Genomic DNA, 21480 nt, shown 5'->3' on the forward strand with positions numbered 1-21480 from the left:
CAGTCTGAAAATGACAAGGCAGATGGCTGGTTATTATATCTAAATAGTACACAAACAACTTGTTTATGTTAAATTGGCCTATTAAATTGCATTTTTCTCTCTCACTTCATTAGCTTATTTGTCTCACATGTCTGCTATCTTTAATTTTAATTTACAATGCAAACTCCTTAGGGCAACGACTACTGTTTCTACAACACGGCTCTGGCAGTGTTAAAACTCATAATAACAGTAATATAACCATAATTTAGTAAAAATAATAGTAATATTATAGAATTCACTACTTAAACTTTCTAGAGCACAGGACTTTTGAATAAACATGCTCATTTTACTGTCATGTAATAGCTACATATTTAGTTTCATACATGACCTAGATTCTTTAGTTTAAATTTAGGTGTTTTTCAGTATCAATGCTTAAAACCCTTTTTTATTCTGATGTAAAATGCTTACTCTGAAGTTTTTCTGCAGCTCTGGTATACGTGTGGAAACCCATAGGCACATGCCTTGCCTTCCCCAGTTCTGTATCAGTTCTGTATCAGTGCTTTGTTCTAAAAAGAGACAAAAACCCTGTTTCTCTCAGTCTTTGTTGATATGATTTTATTATCTCTGTCTGTCCTCTTCTTACCTGTCATAGTTGTTTTTTGTATCATTAGCAATTACTATCTAAAAGATCTTATCTATTAATGCTTAGAACTTGTGCTAAGGTTTTTAATTCAAATTCATTTATGTTGACTACTGAACAGCTTGAAAACATAGGTACTCATCCTTTAATTCTTTAAAAATATTCTCTGTATTTATCTCTATTTGATACTTATCACTTTCACTTTTACTGTTCCACTTTATTTTTTATCTTTTTCAGTAGTAACTGGCCATATTTATAAATTTGTGTGTTTAGATAATTCTAAATTATCATTTTTAATTATGAAATACCATATTTTTACATCTATGGAAAACCCAAAATATTTCCAAAAATTACCTAATAACAAACACTTGACTTAAGAACAGACAATAAATTCAATACAGTAAAGCTTCTTATATCTTCTTACTTTCTCCAAAGTAAACATTCATTTCTTCATCATTCCTTCTACAAGATGATGGCAGTAGGCTTCATTTATGTTAGAATAAAAAATATAATCAGAATAAATGAAAGAAAACTAGCTTTAATTAAAGACATACTTGTGCTTAATATGAATAATGTTTATATTCCTAGGGTTTTCATTTTGTTCGCTCTAGTTTTTTATTTCCACTTCTTTATCACTCAAATACGTGGTTATACAATTTGATGATACTTAGCATTGTGGTTTTCAACAAGTATTCTCTTTTCTGTACTTAGGTCACAGAAAATACATCTCTATGTTTAATAATTTCTTTTCCTGGAAAGAAAAAATATTCTTTCTTTAATCAGAATCAATAAAAATAAAAATTTTAAGGGAGTTGTAGCATAAGTTAATATGAAGTTCTCTATAATACAGGTATTTTACCTCCATAATCAGTGAGAGGGCAGTCTGAGTAATATTTTATTGTAAAAGTATTTCAATGGCATTTCAGTGGGTTCTGACAAATTACTTCATGAAAATCAAATGAAGGGATATCTCAAAAAGCATTACAAAAGACACTTTGTACTTAATGCATTGTTTAAACACATATTAATTTTATTTTCTAGATGCCTTTTTAATTATAATCTGAATGCTGTTTAGTGGAAAAGTTTTTTCAGTTTTTACATTCAAAATGTAATTTTTACTGATTATTGAGACACTTTTTGCTGTTATTAATATGTTTTTTGTCATCTGACAGAGAAGAGGAAATATAATGTACCTCTCCTATCTTATCCCTCTTGTGTTTATTTCAAATGCTAAAATTCAAAACTTTAATGTTAATTAAGTCCTCCAAAATGCATTCATCTTGGAACCAAAAAGGCTGTCTTGTGATTTGGAGAATGGGGTGGCGAGCTGTCTAAATTTTTCCCTTATTTTCAGTCTTAATGCTCCTTTCCTTTTTATAGTGCCTGGAGCATACCTTAATAATTTTCTTTTGGGTTTAGCAAGTAAACTTATATGTTATTTTTTATATATATTCATATAGATTATTTATTTATTTATTTATTTATTTATTTATTTATTTATTTATTTTATATGCTTTTTGTGGTTAGTTTTGCTTGTCATGAGATGCTTTTCAATACATACATGGAAGCTTTTCATTTAAATTCACTGATACCTCTGGAAGGAGAATGCCGTGGATCTGCGTATGGAGCAATCTGTGCCTGCTCCTCCCAGATATCATAAAGTTCACCAAGTCCAAGTGTAATGTTAGTGATGCCTTTTGAAAGCTGACCTGGAACAGAGAATAGGCAGGAGGTAAAGCATAAAGTAGATATTTATTAAAAGGCCTCAATGGATTCACCTTGGGTAGGACAAGAGCCCAGCCAGGGCTGCACCAAGATGGACCCAAAATGGTCACAAAATGGATGACTGGTCATGAGGTCCCACGCTTTTATAAGTTCTGGTCCATTTGCATATTGGAGTTAATTGTCCAGTTACAGCTTTAGATTATGAAGTCCCATCCTTCTTGTTTTCATCTCTTCAGTCCACTGTTTATGTTCTTGGGCCTGAAACTTGGATCATTTGTCCTTAGTCCCCAGCCACAGAAGGAATTGTTTTGTCTCCCTAGTCTCTGAAGAGAGCTTACTGTGCCCTAATAAGAAGCTCAGAACTACACACTGAAGCAGAACAGAATCTGAAAAATACAAAAGCTAAAGCCTGAGGCATCATTAGAAGTTCATGTGTTTTCTGCATTCCTTTTTTCCTCCTTATAACTTCCTCACTTTTTAGGAATAATTCTACTTTTTAAAATAAAAAAAATATCCCGTCTGTTAAGACAGCGATGAGAGTTGTCCCAGAAGACAAGTCTTAAACCCTTCTGAGTGTGAAGCAGTAATAGCATTTTACCATGTTTCAATAATACCATTCAAAGAGAGAGACTCAGTTTATGTTGGGCTAAGTCAGGCCAGCATTTCATACTGGCATGTATGTGAATCCTTATCATAAAAGGAATCAAATTCCTGAAACCTCTTTCTTGGGTATTTTCATGCTGGGGCCTAGCTTGTTTACTAAACTCAGATTGTACCAGGAGTTTCCAGGAGAATGGGGTTGCAGTTTTGCAACATTTTCTGCATTTTGCAACATTTTCTGATTCAAAAGTGTCTGAGCAGGAGGACAGCAAGAAGGGATGATTCCTCCTGGGATATATTAATCAAGTGATTCATCAGGCAGCCATACAGGCATACACCAGGCCTCTCACCAGTATAAGCAAGTTTGTATCAATATCAAACTGTTTAAAATAATTATTTTGGTGTAACACAGGACTATCTCAAGCTTTATATATGTGTTGCTTTCCAGGTTTGATGAAACTCTTTGTTAAAGGATGGGTAGAAGTCTGTGCATTCAATAAAATGTGTACCTTTTCCAAGAAACTGGTTGTAAGCAAAAGCCTCAGACTGCAATCCATGTTCATCATAGGCTTTATGGAGAGGTTGTATGAACACAGCCATGAGACAAATCCAGAATAGTCCAAGGAAGGAATCTGAAAGTTGCTTACTGAGGAAGTGTTAGGAAACTGTAAACCAACCTTTTTTGCTCAGAAAACAAACTTTCCAATCAGTAAATGTTGTGTCTTCATTTGATATCATCACTCTGTTCATATTTAACAATGCATGTCTAGTAATAATATTCCTTACCTTAAATAATTTTAATGAAGTTGATCTCCTTTCTGTGTTCAAGCATTCTTTCATTTGAGCCAGGTCATTTAGCTTACAAATGTTTCAACTACATCACAACATCTATATTTCAATATTTTTTATCTGAAGAAAGCAGAAAAAGCCTGAAGGCTTCCTGAATTTGCATTCCGTGGCTCTGTATTTTTATTTGCTTCATATTTTCTAGAATACAAAATGCAAATATCAACTCAGTTTGAGAATGACCTTATCAATTTAGAAAGAACAGTTAGACATTGGAGGCAGGAGGGTGGGGGAAATGACTGTTCCAGTATTTCTGTCAATACTAGTTTTGGCATTTTCAACTAGTTTTATTTACATGTATACAAATGTATTTTAATATTTTCCAATGTCCAAAATGTCATTGAAAAGTATTCAAACAGTGTAAAAACTTCTAGTCAATAGTAAGTTATGACTTGTGACCTACAAAAATGAATTAATTAAATAATATCCCCTATATGAGCTCTCTTCTTCCAAGTAATAACTGTCAGCTAGATGTATTTGATGATTAATCAGTGCTTATTCCTTTAAATGTCAGGTACTCTTGTCTAAAATGTCAAGCTAAAACTTTTTGTCTTGTAGTGATCCATTTGAAAAAGGTCTTAAAGGAATTCAGAATAAGTCTAAGGTTAAGATTTATTTTTGTGTTTTGGAACATGCATCATCTTGAGCAAATTACATTGTTTGTCATGTTGTCCAGATGGGGAACTCATTTTGATGGAAATAATTATAACTTTTGAGAATTTTTGGCATGAAATACTATGTATGATCCCTCTTAAAAAAAAAATGCTTTATGTCTGTTATAGCTCATCTTTTTTTCCAGGAAGGATGATATATTAAAGTAATGAAAGGACACAACAGTTTCTTTTGTAGCCAGTTGTTATGGCTATAGAAATAGAGCACTTGAGTTCCAAGGTGAAATATTTCATGGACATTCGAATGATCCTGAAAGTGAGAGTAATAATTAAAGTTATTTTGGAACCTAACATAATTATCTTTTGTCTCTAATTCTGGTGGGGTTTTTAGTCTTTCCACTGACATCCCTTTCTGTACCACATCCTGATGTAATGATTTGCTTGCTGCTTTCTGCATCCAATAAATCTGTATCCAGTTGACATTTCAAGAATTCCTGATCACTCAAGGTGTTTTATTTCATCACATGATCACATTCACTATAGATTATATATTAATGAAGCAGGATTATTAGTTCAGTGCTTTCTTAGGTAAAATGCTATTTGTTTCTCATCTCTATGCAGTAAACACACAATAGTTAGTTCATAATAGTAAAGGGTGAACAGACAGCAGAGAAGCAACAGAAGGAATACGGAGAAAAGGGTTGAGAAGTGAGACCAAGAATTGTGTGGAGGAATGAATAAAAAGCAGGTGATGTGCCTACAGATAGCAAGTTTGAGCCTGCTTTTCTTATTCTTCTTGGTGATGCTGAATGTAGCATCTGTGAGACAATACTTAAAACTGAGGAGTCATAAAATGGAGCAGGAGACTGGAAATAAGGAAAAGACCCCTCACCAGGATAGCCAGACACTGCAATAGGCTGAGGAGATGTCTGAGAAATGTCTGTTCATGATATTTTTTGAAATAGTTTTTTTTGAAATATTGCTTGACAAATCCCCGAGCAGCCTGACCTGAACAGGGTCTGTTGATGCTGTGTTGATGAGGGGGTTGGTCAAGAAGTTCTCCTGGTGCCCATTCCAACCTGAATGAGCATCTTTCCCATCATGATCCATGAACATAAGGCAATATTGCTGTTCTCTATTCACACTTTAGTAACCTCATTAGAAGACAGATTACATGTCTTTATTTTCTGTTTCATAAGGAATACACCATAGAGGTGCTTCCTCAAAAGTGAAGCTCAGAGAAACTACTTGGAAAACACATTTCAGCAAATGTACTTAAAGCTGATGAAGTTAATCTTAAAAGCTGCCCAATTTTTGATTCACTCATGTAAATTTTATTCGCTGCTTTTGGGTGTAAATATATTGAATCATATTCTTATTACAGGATTACATGTTGGGTTTTTCAGGGGGATGAGTGTCTTCATCAATGTACAAGGGGAATAAGTTCAGAGAAACTTATTAATCATTACATATGAGGTAATATATAAGACAAAAAAAAATTTAATGAAGATACTTGAATGTCATGGAAGAGAGTAACATTCTATGCACAGTATTAATCCAGACTTCTTGTACAGATAAATCCTTTATGTAAAAGTATTCACATGTAACCAGAAATAGTATTGTATTTATAAATAACCTTATAAGGTACAGTGTAGATTGAAAGAAGTAGCTGATATGTAATTGAGGCTATAAAGTGGAATGATTTGAAGAATGCAAACAATATCTGGACTTTTTGAAATGTATCTTACCACCAGTTTACTTGGTAAGTAAGGATGTAACAGAGGACTCTTAAATTCTCCATAGTGCTAATACCAGTGAAATGTGTTTTATGCTGGGATATTTTGTTCAATTCTGTAATTCATGTAGACCAGTGAAACATTGCTAAAGATCAAAGTCAAAGAATGGTAATCATCCCTAATTATTTTTCCTGAATAATATGCATTTGAAGACAAACACCAGTTATTGAATCAAAGAATGTCTGAGATAGGAAAGCACCTCTGGAGACCACCTAGTCCAGAGGCAGACAAAGTAGATATCCTGGGACAAATCTAGCTGGGTTTTGGTTATCTCCAGGAAGGGAGACTCCACAACTCCTGGGCAGCTTGTCCCTAAGGGGAAAAAAGCACATAAACACAGCCACAAAGCCAGACCAGCCAGGACCCATCCCACTCTACCCCACCAAGGGAGCAGGATGTCCAGCTCATGGGACATACAGAAATGGTCACTGTGCAACCTGAGGTCAGAAAAGTTAATTGTTTTTATAGATATTAACATTAAAACTTTAGTTAACCCAGAAAAAAAAAAAAGTTGTTTGACCAAAAAAAAAAGGTGGTTTTAAAGATAGATTTTGATATTACATTATTTGTGCAGGATCAGTAACGCAATTTGTATTTTTAACAGTGCAGCCTCAAATAATACAACTTAAAAATGAAACCACATTTGAGAATGGGAAAGCAACTCTCATCTGTGAGGCAGAAGGAGAACCTGTTCCAGAGATTACTTGGAAAAGGGCCATTGATGGAATGACTTTCTCTGAAGGCGACAAGGTAAATCTGCCTCTAATATATGAAATATTTCAATATGCATCGTCTGCCTAATCTTCTTCTTGTAAGCAGAAAATTAATTTAGAGACAAATTAATTCTAGATTCGTCTGGAATTAGAAGGAATTGCTATTTTCTTAGGCAGTAAGAGAGACATGGAGATTCTAAATTTTAAATTAAAAAAAGAAAAAAAGAAAAACAGCAATTAAATGCTGAAAGGCAATTCATCTTTGTAGTTTAAATTGTTATATATAATCCCTACTAATTGTTTTAATTTCATCTTGACTATTATGGCTACTCATAGCCTTTCTTCAGAATATTTGAATTCTGTCCAGTAATCATCAAAATACAGTGGAACTTAAATATATTTTTGTTTTTATATAAAAATACATTTTATTTTTTTAAATTAAAAAAATCTGAATACTTCATAGTTTTTTATTTCCCACTTCCTCTTTTTTCTTCCAATTTTTCCTGTCACAGAAGACAAGCTGAGCCTATTTTCTCATTTTGTCCCCCCATTTTAGTATTTTATTACAAAAGTAAGTTGAGTAGGGAAATATTGCAGTGTGACAATGGAGAAAGTCAGTGTGGGAAAAGGAGCTGTAATTAGGTGGAATGGTGAAATGAAAAGGGAATGGTGCAATGCAATTCCTGACCATGCTTATAGCAAGTTGTGATTCTAGAGAGTTCTCTTTTTTTCTCCTTTTTCCTTTTAAATAATTATTTCAGTACTTGACTAGTTATTTTCTTCTTCATTTCCTGACATAGAATACAGAATTTCTCTGTAGTGGCTGAGGTAAGAGATACCATCTTTCTGGGTAAATAATTCGTAATTTTTACTCTAGGTAATTATGTAGTAAAATACTTTCATCTTGCATATTCATAGCTGTTGCTTAAAAAAACACAGGTGACAAACTAGATAGGAATCATGCCATGAATGGAATTAGATACTTAGTAACTGTCTTAGTTCTTAGGGAATTGCTGTATGTTAAGGAATTATGTACTTCATTTTTTGTGTTCTAAAGGAGAAGGTCTGCTCTGGTCTAGTCCCTGACTTGACCTTTCCTGTAATTGAGGCAGTTTATATGAGGCTCTGTCTACCATTTTCCTGTTCTGCGATTTCCACTTTGGAGCAATATAGCAGTATTTATATATTATTTTTTCTAATAGTTTTGCATTAAGACAAAGCAGTTTCTCTCCTCTTTAATTATTTCAAGTTAAAGGTCATCTTTCTGACTTGCAAAGACTATGCTTTGTTCAAAGGTTACAAATGTTAGCCACTCACTTATGTTTGAAATGTTCCCAAAATAACTTTCAATAAAGGATATTGAAAATGAGAGAAAATAGCAGAAAAAGCTCTAAATGTTGGTGCAGTTGAAACCTGAAATTTATCCAGTGCCTATAAAAGACAGTCTTATATTCCTAATTCCAGCTGCAGGTGGTAAAACTGATGTGTTGCTGGAATATTCTCTGAAATGTGGTTGAACTCAGTAATAGTGATTACCAAATGAAAATCTATATTCACTTCCTACTGGTGTGCTGACAGACTCAATGTGGAAGATAAAAAGAATGCGAATAAATACAGTTATGTTCCTTCCTTTGTTCTTGCCAAAGAAAGAATTCTGTGCATTGCTCATGGGAGAGTTTTTGCTGAATCTTAAATAAATGTTCTGAAATAGTGAATAGTCCTTGACCTATAAAATATGCTGCTATATTTGCCCCATGGTCCTCCTGCTCTGGGTTGCCCAAAGCCTGGCTTGTGATTTCCTACCAAATCAGGTGAATAGGGAACAAAACTAGCAGTGATTAAATTATTGAATAGTTGTTAAATAATACAGCAGTGTTTTGCACACAGAAAGAGAAGGAAAAGATGAATTGAAGAAATGAAGGTAGAACATAGTCTTAAAATGAAAATATTACTTATATCTGATAACTTTTAAAATAATATCCCATCATTCAACAACATAAATTAAGCATAGATATAAAATTATTATCTTTATTCAAGGGATTCATTTTTGTATCAGTTTTTTCTTTATATCAACTGCACCTTATTCATAATTTCTGTTGAATTAAGAGTATATTTAGGGGATGATTTTTTGCACAGAGGATGGAAAAGCTGTTCAAGCAATAATATTAACACAATGATCCTTAAAAGAATACATGAAGTGCTGTTCTTATTTTTTTAATTTTACTTTTATTAACTTTAGAATGTAGCTCCTCAATCATATGGTTCTTATTTTACTAAAATGTAAACATACCTCATGTGGATTAGGAAGACTGCTAAATGTGAGATCATTCTGAGCTTGCATGGATTCAAAATGTTTTCCATCCAATGATAGATCTTATAACTGGGACATAGACTTTCCTGAGTTTTGAATTTATTGTGTCCAAAAGAATGGAAAATATGCACCAAAGTCATAGATCAAAGAAGTAACCCAGCTGGGCTTAAGGAGGATGATATTAATGAGTATGAGCTCTATAATTATCTCTTTGGAAAATACAGCTTTGATAAAGGATTTTCAGTACCTCAGAAGTGTGTATTTGAAAGTTGAAGCCAAGTGAGTTCAAACCAGAAGCAAAGAAGCCTTTTCCTCTGTCCTTTTATCAATTAGCTCTTAGAACAATCTGCCACACAGTGTGTGGTCTCTCTTTCACTAAGAATTTGAAATAAGGGGGTCTTTCCCTTTCCTCTGACTTCTCTTGAAAGTTAAATGAAAAGTTTTCCAGGAGGTCATATTAGATGACCTCTGTAATCACTTCTGTGGCTGTATAGCCCATAAATACATGGAGGGTGGGTAAGGCTGAATAAACAAATAGCAGTGAGTGCTGGAAGGTGTTTGTCTCACCATTAAAGGTGTAAAATTGAAAACGGAGGCTTAGTCCAAGGCCACAGCTTCATCTGCTGTTTCAGTGCCAAGCTAAAGCTCTCTGCTTGGAGCATGTACTCTGCCTGTGTCCTTCCAGTCCCTGAATCCCCAGCCCTGCCTGTCCTGATGTGCCAACCTGGCCGTGCCCCTTCCAGCTGGGATTTCAAATGGCTCATTCCCACAGACCACTGTGGATCCAGCAGGCCTGGCCCTTTTCCCAGTGAAAAGAGGAGAAGGCAGGAGAAGGGCTGCTTTTTTTAGAACAGGAGGAAAGATGGTGATTGGATGCAATTTGGCATAATCAGTTATGAAATGGATTTTGGGCATGCACCATGGTCTCTACACACATCCCTGAAGGACAGCACATCCTGATTGCTGATACAAAATTGTCACTGATTCCTGGGTGTACTGCACAAGTGTGAGGACAGAGTTTAGTGCCCCACTTTCATAGCATCTAATTCTAGCAGAAATATGAGTGCTGATCAATGTTATATGTAATTAGCATTTCAAGCCCTGTTTTGGAATACAAATCACAATAACAGATGGGGCTTGATATGAGACAGTGGCTCCACTGTATGCAGCATGTGTCCAAAGAGGCATATGCTGCATACCCTGAGGAATTTATGATCTAAACACATGAAATGAATGAAAGGAGCCAATGCAGAGAGGTCCCAGTTGCAACTTGTGTGTTGGATTTAGGGCAGGATTTTATACTCTAGTTTTTACTGTACTATGTACTCTATTTCATACATATTCACTGAATGTCTCTTAAATACCTTGTACTATTCTCCTTGTACCACCAAGGAAAACCCAACCTGTGATTTTTAATTTTTTTATGAACACTGCATAAACAGTTGAATTCTGCTTTTTTCCGTTGCAACAATAACCTGGCTCTCCCTGAAAAATGTCCTGTGACATTGTTTCTAAATATTGCAGAGTTCAGACTAATAATTTATTTATTTTCCAAGTTTGAATTGACTTTGTATTTGCATGCCAATCATAAATATTTGTAGAGTGGAGCTTGTAGAGTTTTTAATAGTTTTCATGATCATGCAATAGACAAAGATAATCTTTTTCTTTGAAAGGTCAAGTCTATTTTTTTCCCAAGCCTATTAACTTCACTTCAGCTATTAAAAATGGTAATAAAAAGAATATTGAATTTTTTACTCCCTGTTTATGTTGGTTTTTCCTGCACAAAAAGAAGCAGTCTTACAATGTCAGTGAAATATGTTGTCCTTCTTTTTGAAATGTGAGCCCTATTAAATTCTTGCTCATCAAGGATCAGGTCTTTATTTGAAATGAATCACAGAGAACAGAGATGTATCTAGGGTATTTTAATTGATTCCAGGAATTTTTATTTTTTTTTCCTGAGCTATCCAAATCTTGCTCTTTACGAATAATTCTTCTTTGAATAGATGGGAAATATACAAGGGCAATCTCTTTCCTGTATTGGAGAAAATTGTTATAACCTGTTTCACCTACATATTGTGGTGAAACAAGTTATAACCTAGGGAAAAGCTCCTACTTACAATATCATATTAATATTTTTGTTGTTGCAGTATTGGCACAGGCCTGAAATCCAGAACAATTTATGTAGCCAGCCACAATTGTGTTTGATGATGCAATTGAAACACTCTGCTAACAATTCAATCAGGCGTCAAAGTTCTCTTCTCTTTTGTTTTTAAGCCCTAAATGAATTTTTGGGAGCTTCACTTATTAAGACTATGAAGTTAGCAAGGATATTGTGACTGGGAGAAGGTAAATAAATGAACTTGACCAAGAGGGTCACTTGTATGTTAGATAATTAATGCTGTTGAGATATATAGAGGCTTTCACCCTGTGACATAAGCAAATAAAGGGCCATATACGAGCCCTGAATAATAGAATTTCAGGAGCCATCTGATCCATGGAAATCTGAATACTTTTTGGTGTTCCTTCATCTGTCTCTAGTTTTGGGAGGTGACAGTATTTGAGCAAGAAGATTGATTTTGCAGGAGTCGGACTGTATTCAGTTAGAAGGAAAGAGCAGCTTTCCTCTGTGACCTGAGGAAATAGGGAAACTGTGAGCCAATGTGGAAATTTTGAAGTTCTCAAGTAGCTCAATCAGTTGTCTGAGCTCCCCACAGTCCTTTGAGCTACAGTGTCTGCAGTGATGTGGAAATCAAGCCAAAAATTAAACTAGTAATTATTTTGAGATCTTGATTGTATTTGGCAAGTCAGTACTAACTATTAGCCACGCAACCAGAGGGCCCTTCAGATTTGTTCCTCTTTTGGGATAGAAGGTAAATTATCTGTTATTCAGAGTAAGCCCAAGGGCCTGTACATACACTGAGTTAGAGGGATTCATGCTGTGTGCATGGCTGTCTGTTCTGGTGTTACACCAGCTCAGAATTCTCTCATTTCTGTGTATTTTTCCTTTCATGTTGTTGACACTTTCAGTAAAATTTTATGGTCACTTGCTACTGGGAAAGAATTAGGTAAGCAGAAAAAAAGTTTTGATTATTTAAAGGAGACAAAAGGGCAAGAAAATGTAAAATTTATTAACTCTTCTGTATTAACAACTTAAACCACCTAGGAAAAGACATTGATTTAGGAAATGAACAATATAAGCAGTTCTTTAGCGGGATGCCTTAAATAAAGTCCAAATTTGTTATCTGTTCTGCAAATGGATGTATGCTCTTTTTTACACCTAATTTATATTTACAATTTTAAAACTATTTTCTATTTAATGGATTTGCTTCTCTGCTACCTATGTACCAAATAGATATTGTTTGGATAGTTTCTGTAGGTTGCAGTGCTGCAGGTACTGCCTGAATTAAAGCTCTAAAGGCTTGGAAATGGCATTTATTTCTCAATTTGAAATTCTAGCTTTTGCCATTTAGTTATCAGTCATGATACTAGGTCTGTTGCACTAATGAAGAATGAAATTATCAGGGAACTTTTCATGGACCATTTTCTACAATACCGGCACAGCTTGGACTGGAATATTCATCGTTTCTTCTACAACACAAACTTTTGTTTCATGGGCTTCAGCCTAAGTATCACTTGTGTTATTTGCTAATGTTTTAAGGAGTTCCAAATAGCTGTAGCTTGTCTGGTGAAATAGAGAATATGCACTTGATGACTCACTAGGTAATACATCCATGCTTTAGAGACTGGAGCCATTATTCCCTGATGTACTACAGGACCTTCTCGGGACACTTAAGAAGTGTTGCATTTTCTGCATTCTGCTTACATTGAGGACAGGCATAATCAGTGGCAAAATCAGAAGTGCAACGCTGGCAAAAATGTGTTTTGTGCTATTGAAATGTCTGCAGTTCTCCTGACCTGAAAGGAAGTTTGAGTACCTGTATATATTAGGATAATTTAAGTCTTCAGAACTTTTGGCAAAGCCAGGATAAAAGCAAAGGCCTGTATTCAGTTTTTCAATCCCTTGTTTGTTTGTTTCTTTTTTTAATCTAAACTCTATGTAATAATTAGTTCCTGATAATTTATTAACATCCTTAGTATGCTTATTAAAAAATAATTTTTTTCCTGTCACATTCTCACTGTGCAATCTCTCCATGTGTATCTACTCATAAAGTACTTTTCCTACTAATAACAGTTCCTAGATTTCAAAGACAGTGAAATTATTACATTTTAACAGGACAATGATGATGTATCAGTGAACATCTTGCTGGTTAGGAGGCTATGAAAATTCATTTAAACCATAATGCAAAAGTCTTATTTCTGTACACTGAGAAAAGTACTGTTTGCACCACCCCTTATTGACAGCTTATAAAATTCAGCAAACCATATTTCTTAGGACTGCATAAGTGGGAAATACATCTGAGTTTTGATTCATTGTCAAAAGAACTCCCATCTATGCATGGGATCAACCTGTGTTATTAAAATTTCTAAGTGTTGCAAAAATAATGTTATTAGTAATAAAATTATTTTTGCCTTTCTGTAAATTCCTGCTTGTACAAATGAAGTTGTAACATTTGTGGCAAAATTCAATGGATTAATAGCATGTAGAAATCTTTACTGAAAGATGATCATCTAACAGGCTTTAATATGTCCTATAGGTAGCCTAAACACAACAATAAATTCCTCAGGGTTCTTTAACTCTGTTAAAGGGCTGTTTCTGACACTTTTTTACTCAGTCCTCCTTCTTCTTTTCTTCCTCGCACAAAAAATGATTGCTTTCCTCCAGGTGCCAGTCCTCCCTCCCAATTACCTGCATACCAGAGAATTCTAGAGCTGTGACTAATATTTCAGCTGTCATTAATTTATCCACATTTCTCTTCAGTTAATGTGTTATTACAGATCTGTTTCTTCAATGATGTACTAATACATAAATTCTGATAATTTAATCATATATTCCATTTCCTAATGTGTACAGCTGAGTCAGGAGTCCTGCAAGCTGACTGAAAAGAAGAAATAGACTGGCTTAAAGGTTTTGTTTCTCAATGAGACTTTCCCCAGGAGAATAACATATGGGTTGCAATCTCTGCTTCCCACCTTATTTCAAACTCTTGTAGAACAGCATTTTTCTGTAATAGCAAATATCCAACTTAGCTGATATATCCAGCATAAGCTTTAATTTATAGCACAAGCTTATATTTATTTTTATTTATTTTATTTAGCAATATAGACAAGTAAATAGAAAAACTGAGAACTGTATTCAGGACATCAATTAAATAAAATTATTTGAAAACACATGCCCTTTCAGTTATGTCCAGGTTACCTCACTTTCTCCATTTGCTTGCTACTGTAGTAATTTCCTTTTGTTTCTTCAGATGAAAAAAAAGCCCTCCAGAATTACCAGTGTTTCTGAGCAAAGACTTTTGTGATCTGTGAGGTTAGGATCTGTTCTGCTGACAATTCCCTTCACCTTGTGACTCAAACTGTGCCTCTTTGTACCCTTCCATGACTTTCCTTCTCCTAAGGGAGCCTTGTTGCTTACCCTGCAGGTCTCTGTCACACCCCAGTTTCCAGACAGACTTCTTATCTGCTGTCTGACCAGAATAATTTTAGTAAAATATACATCAACTTTATGGTAAACTGGGAGGGATTTCAAGCTGCATACAGCTCCTGAACAACACAGAAACTCAAATCGTGATTTGTTTCCGGTTTATCTTTTTGTTTTTCCCTCTTTTCTTTCTTTTTCTGCATACCCTCAATACATCAGTTATCCCTGCAACTAAAGCTAGACTGTGTTAAAGTTTGAATATGAATTCTGTGAAAATGAAATGAATGTATATACACAGGAATTAAGGTCTGTTTGAAATTCTTATAGTGGTAGTAATTTTTAAGGTCGTCATATATTACAGCAAACTTTCTTGCACAAGAGGGTTATACAACCTGTATATATGTAAGAATTTTTTATCAGTCCAAGTAATATCAGTTTAAACAAAATAAACCAAGCAATTATTATTTGTTCAGTTATAATGACTTGAACATTTTAATTCAAATTATCTAAGTAATAAAGGGGGGAAAATAACACTGTAGCAAAAATTATTATACAAAATTTTCCTAGTTTTCCTTTCCTTGTTTTAATGACCCAGACACCAGAGGCAGGCTGACAGATGACAGTGCTTGTTTTTCTTTAAAGAGGAAAAAGAGGAAAAAAAGGAAAAAAAATTAGAAAAGGATTGACAATTCATCACTCTGCCTTGGGTCAGCTTCAAGTTATTTTTGTCCATTTTGTATTGCAGCAAGTTGACATGATTTTTCTTCATGTGCGCCCAGCCACAGGGTTTTTGTTGTTTCTTTCATTTTTAGTTTTCCCCTATGTTTTCACTTGCTGGTCGCTAAAACTACAGAACAACCACCTTCAGTCCCAAGTTACAGTAATATTTGATTGTCTAAACTAAGATTCAATTGTATAGTAAAATTGTTACTATTAGTGGCTGTTTTATGTGAGGTCTGTATTGAATAAGAACGTTGTACCTTAAGTCTTCTTCCTGAGAATTTTGCTGGCCTGCATCCATTTGAGTCACCTATTTTAATGGTAACTGTGTTGGAGTAGATTCAGATCAGCAAAATGCTTAGGAATAAAGCCATTAAATACTGTATTTATGAGTGAAACAGGATTTCTAATTACAAAGCACATCTGCAATTATTGGAGTTGTAATATTTCTGTTTTATTTATAAACACTCATTTGTGGTTACTGTTGTCATTTATCATGGGCAACACTAATGCTTGTTCTACTCTACAAGTTTATTTAATATGATGCTAATATTTTTGCCATTAAAAATCGTCAACCATTTTTTTCTTGTGATTTGCATCATTAAGATTTGTGATTTACATCTAGGATTTGCATCTTTAGCAGAAGTAATCTTGAATGGATCCTCATCATTTTTCTCTCTTAAATATTTTTCTTACATATTCATTGTTGAGTAAAAACCAATGAAGGAAAGAAGTTCAGTCTTCCATTTAATGTCTTTGTAAGTGTTTGGTGTCAGGATTTCATGTGTCACCTCTTTGCATAATGACTAAACTTTGAAAGAAATGCCCGCATGAATCAATGAAATATCAGTTCATAATTTCAAAAAGTTGTACGAAGCATTCAAGAACACATTTTTTTCCTGAGACTGTACATGCAGCTAACAACCTGCATAGGACCTGCTGCCATTTACAATCTGAATTCTTTAAAAGTAACTGGTGTGTCTGCAGCTGAACAGAAAACAACAGTATTTTTTTCTTCAACATTAGATTTTCTTGTGACTTCCTTGGTGCTACACTATAGATCTACAACCAATAGGTGCTTCAATAATTTCTTCTTTGTGGAAAAAATATATTCCTAGAAATTCAGGAATTTGCAGCATGCTGACGTGTATAATTAACAAGCTGAAGTTTTAAAATATCACAAGGTCTCCTATAAAAATCACTGAAGTCCAGACACTGCTGTAGCATTATTCTGATTCACTGGACATTAAGGCATATGCACATAGCAATACTCTGGAATTTTCTGCTGTCTCCAACAGGTGCATGGATAGAATACATTTACCTGAAGAGAATGGGGAATATTGTGAATATACCATCCATAATCCAGAAGGGAGCTTCCATCAGCTTCTACACGATGATGGCTGTTGTGACTAACAGCCCTTTCTCTCATCATCAAAGGTAGATTTTCAGACTAGGAATTGCTGCTCACGTACATTTAATAGACTTCTGGAATTTTATCATCATTTAGTATCAGCATGTCAGGTTGCAGAAGCTCTTATTTTTCATGCTGCTTCAAGAAGCATTTTCATGGGCAATTAAGATCTGCTTAAATCTCACTATCAGAAGCATCAGCCTGAAGTATATGATCTCAAGTTACCTCTCATGTGGATGCAAGCACAACCTGAAATCAGCAAAATTCCTAAAAAATTGTTATTTGTGAAATTCCAAAGATGATTCTGTTAATCAATATTTGTTTTCTCCTTGAAAATTCAGCTATGTGTACTGAAAACATAACCAAGACAAAATAATGAGTTGGAAAATGTTAACAGTTTGATCCAAAGAAGGAAGAACTGTGATTTTTTTCAATCCTCCCCCCTACAGTATGAGGATCTTCGACTGTGTGCATCTGAAGCAGATCCTTTGCTGGAAATCTAAAACACCTGCAGATTTTACTCAAGTTACATGTTCTTACAGTGACTGGTTTTTAGTACATTGCTCCATGTTTTGCAAAAGAAAAGCACAGTCTCAATTCTAAGCCACTACCTCTTCATCTTTTCTGTGGTTAATATATGCAGCACACCTCCAAAATAATACTAAAGTACACAAGGTGTCGGAAGATATATTTGGTAAATTTGACAGGAAAAACTGACCTGTAGCATTAACTATGGACTGTGATGGCACTTTGCACATGAATAAGCTTTAAACATTTAAATAAAGTAAAATAAAGGTATTTCAACTTTTCTAGATTTTAAATGAAGGGATTGTTTTGCTTGCAGTCTTGCACTTGTACTTCAGGTGTTGAAGGAGTATTTTGACAGCCAAATGGTAAACTCAAGGAGGGAAGTCAGCTTCTCTAACCATTCAAGCATATTACTAAAACCCAGCTACAAATGAGTCACCAAATTCTGCAACTGCTCTTCCTTCTGTTCTTGTTTTCAGCCAACTCAAAATACAAGTTTTGGCAGCCCTACAACTTCATCTCATTTGGTTCTACTTTTTCTCAGTGGGAGTTGGAGCAATGGCTGATAAATCAAGCTCATGCACTAACCACACTATCCACCTCTGTCCAAGTGCAACTTTCTACAGTTTGTAAACAAACGACAATTTCTGGGCACTAGCAACCTCTCACCTCCTGAATAATTAAACTGAATTTACTAAAATGGCAGTGGAATTTTGTAGATTGAAAACTCCATGGTACCTGAATAATTTATTCTGTTCCAGAAGCTATCCTTGTCTCCTTGTGGATGTTGTTGTCTCATCACATCGCCATCCACTCTGTTAGTGGAATCCTTGAAATTCAGAGTTGTCATTGTTCTGGTACTGCCTTGTGAGCTCTGGTTCTTGTCCTTGGAGCTGAGCATAAGCCAGTCAGGTCAGCATCAGCTGGTCAGGCCTTTGGGAATATTCACATGTGGAACTGCAAATTATGCAAGACATCCAAGAAGCACGAGCATGACAGAAGAAGTCAAGGAGTAGAATGACATGTATAGTATCACATGAATTTTATCAAAACCAAAAATATATACATACTTTTAGAGAACCTGCAGCACTAATCTCAAATTATGCAATACCTCTCATTTTTTAATTAGCACAGGAGTCATTTGTGTTTAACTACATATTATAAGTAAAAATATTGCAAATGGAGAAAATTTTCACCTTTTTTTTCTTTTTAACTTTTCCCAGAAGATATTTTTTATGTGGTGTCATTTTGGATATTTTTTACTTGCAGACCTGTATAGAAGAGTTTCCTTTAACAATGGCAGAAAATTAGATTGCTATCAGTAATCAAAATAAAAGGGCTTTCTTGCTTCCTAATTTAGGGAATTGCTTTTCATGGGGATAAAATCCCAAAGAGACTTTATCTATGTAAAACATTTTTCAAAGTCTCTGCTGAAGATTTATTGTTTGTATCTTAGTTTTATGCTGGTGATAAAGTTATGAGAGAAGAAAAAACCCCCCACCAAAGTCTCAAAAACACCACTTTTATTTATGATTTCTATGAAATTCTCCAATGAACATTAGCCATGAAAAATATTTATTTCTTAGATTTTATTATGAATTCTAAAATGCTGTGAAAATGCAACTTCTGAAGACTTCATCATTCTTCCAGTGTCTGAGAGTGTAAGGGCCTGTTAACATAATTTCTTTTTCAAAGAATGTGTAAATCTGTATGGTACTGTCTTAACTTCAAGTTTTTGAGACCTCAATGTTTGTTCATTCTCCATGGTGGGAGGAGATACTGAGTAATACAGTGAATGAGCACAAATCATGATTGTTGGGCCACAGAGACTATTCTGATTTTCTAGGGGTTTGTTCTTTTGTTCTGCCCCTTTTATGCTCTTTATCATTATTAACAATAATGATTAGCAATAACATAAAATACAGATGCTACATCTCTCATGCTGTAACATTTGAAAAGAAAAAAAAGAATGTCCCAATTTAGTGGGTATCCATTTTTATTTCAGGCAGGCTTCAGAGTTTCTGGCATTGTTAATTTATAGAGATTATATCTGTATTTTGGTTTTGGCCCATAGGCAGCTCCAAAGCTTTGTTTCTGGTGGGGATTTCTCCTAAGGATTACTGGGCAGGTGTAGTATTCCCATACCTGTGTCTCTTTCTCTTCATGTTTTGCTGTACTATGGTGTCAGACATTGTACTAAATTGTGCTCTCCATAATTAGTGCAGGAAAGAAATTAACCCCAGAAAGGCGTTACCAAGGGTCAGAAAGTTCTGCTTTGTCAGTTTATCCTGGTTTTAATAATGTCCTTTACAATATGAGAAAAATGTAAATAGTGTGTCTTCAGTTTTTGCTGCTGGTAATGCTACATATTTGATTTTTGTTCCAGTTTCTTCATTGCCCTTTTTCATATCCAACTGCACTGTTATGTGCTTTTTTTGTGTAACCACATGTCCTTGAATCATTTACCCAGATCTCTCTTGTGTGATTTATACCATAAAGAAATGTAATAGAGCCCCAACAGTGTTTTTGAAGTCTTTGTGAAACTTCACCATTCTAATTAGCATTTTGATTTGCATGTGCTGATTTTCCTCATATTCTGAGAATCCTCTCACTGATAGAGACACCTGCATCAAAATATTTCCTTTCATTTATTTATTTGTTTAATTAGTTGTTTCTTTGTTTGTAATGGAGTTTTCTTGGTCTGTGTTTACACTCTTGTTTTCTTTCATTTGTTTCTTTCTTCAGGAATGCCAGCCTATCAGTATATTTTTAATCAGGTGTTGCAGTATCTTTGTAAAAGAAATAAATGATGGATTTGTACACCAGTCCATCTATAGAATAGACTCAGGGAACAGGACTTTTTAAACTGTCTATTAAAAAGCCACAGTATAATATGCATTATAAGCAATGAAGCAGAACACATTTATAATTTTTGCTTGATTTAGTAAGCAATTTTAACACATAAACCTAAAAATAAGTAGAAATTCTCTTTAGTAAATGCATATTTTTATTATAATTCTAGTGAAATTTTCTTGCCTACCATTGTTTTATTTGTTTTATGGACTTTGAACCTAGTAAATCCCTCTTTCAATGTTTCTTACCATATATTTGATTATAAGAATAAATGATATATGAAAATCTTCTATTATTCAGAGTATTTATTAGCTATTATTCAGAGTATTTATTAGTATTTATAGCTTGAGTTTTGTCCTACCTATAAATCTAAGATATGTTACATCATCTAAATTTGAATAAGAGAATGTGAGAACTTAGGAAAGTTATGCTGAGTACAGTCAACATTTTTTTCCATCAGTATTAGAAAATAATTAGGTAAACTAAAAGGAGATTGAGAAATTACTGTGAAATTACCTGTAAATTGCCTATTTAATTTACTGTAATTACCTATTTGAATTACTGTAAATTACCTTTTTAATTTAAGGATCTTTCTGCTTATTTTTATTATTATTTTCTTGTATTACATCTGTTAGTACTCATTTATGTGCTTAGGGATATATGGAATTACTTATAGTGAAATATGTACTAGTGAATTAAAGTATTTGGGGTGAGTACAGAGCTAATGAATCACTAATAAAGTATTTACTATTGTTATCTATGATTCATTGTCTCAGGTTGTTTCACCATTTAAAATATAAGTTCTTAAGGAAATATTTGTCATCAAGTTAAAATCAGAAATTAAATTTCTGAAGTGTATGTAGATTTTAGGTAGGAATAATGTAGTTTGGCCATGGTATTACATGCTTAATATTTAAATAAAGAAGAAAATGCTCATAACCGGTATTAACTATGTCATAGAATGTACCTGCTTTACATATATATAAGCAATAGATATAATGCTATAAAAATAAGCATTTATATTTATGTTTTACATATATATAAATCTGGTTTTGTATCAGAAATTAGAAAACAATGGTTTATTAAAAAGAAATTGCATTTAATTAGCTGAGGAATTCCTTCCAAAAGCCATGATGTTCACTACTTTAATTAGCAGTAAACTGTTGTTTACTAGCAATATCATAATTTTTCCTTTTTTGATCATA

At 34.1% G+C, this 21480-nt stretch overlaps 1 protein-coding gene across 1 annotated transcript in view; it reads left to right on the forward strand.

Annotated features, from left to right (window-relative positions):
* NCAM2 (neural cell adhesion molecule 2) overlaps positions 1–21480 on the forward strand; it is a 270546-nt gene that overhangs the window by 154467 nt on the left and 94599 nt on the right. The window contains exon 9 of the mRNA XM_058825545.1: positions 6802–6947. Coding sequence (XP_058681528.1) covers positions 6802–6947 — 146 coding nt within the window. The remainder of the gene's footprint in view (positions 1–6801; positions 6948–21480) is intronic.

The sequence above is a fragment of the Ammospiza caudacuta genome, chromosome 2 (assembly GCF_027887145.1).
Source record: "Ammospiza caudacuta isolate bAmmCau1 chromosome 2, bAmmCau1.pri, whole genome shotgun sequence".
Lineage (NCBI taxonomy): Eukaryota > Metazoa > Chordata > Aves > Passeriformes > Passerellidae > Ammospiza > Ammospiza caudacuta.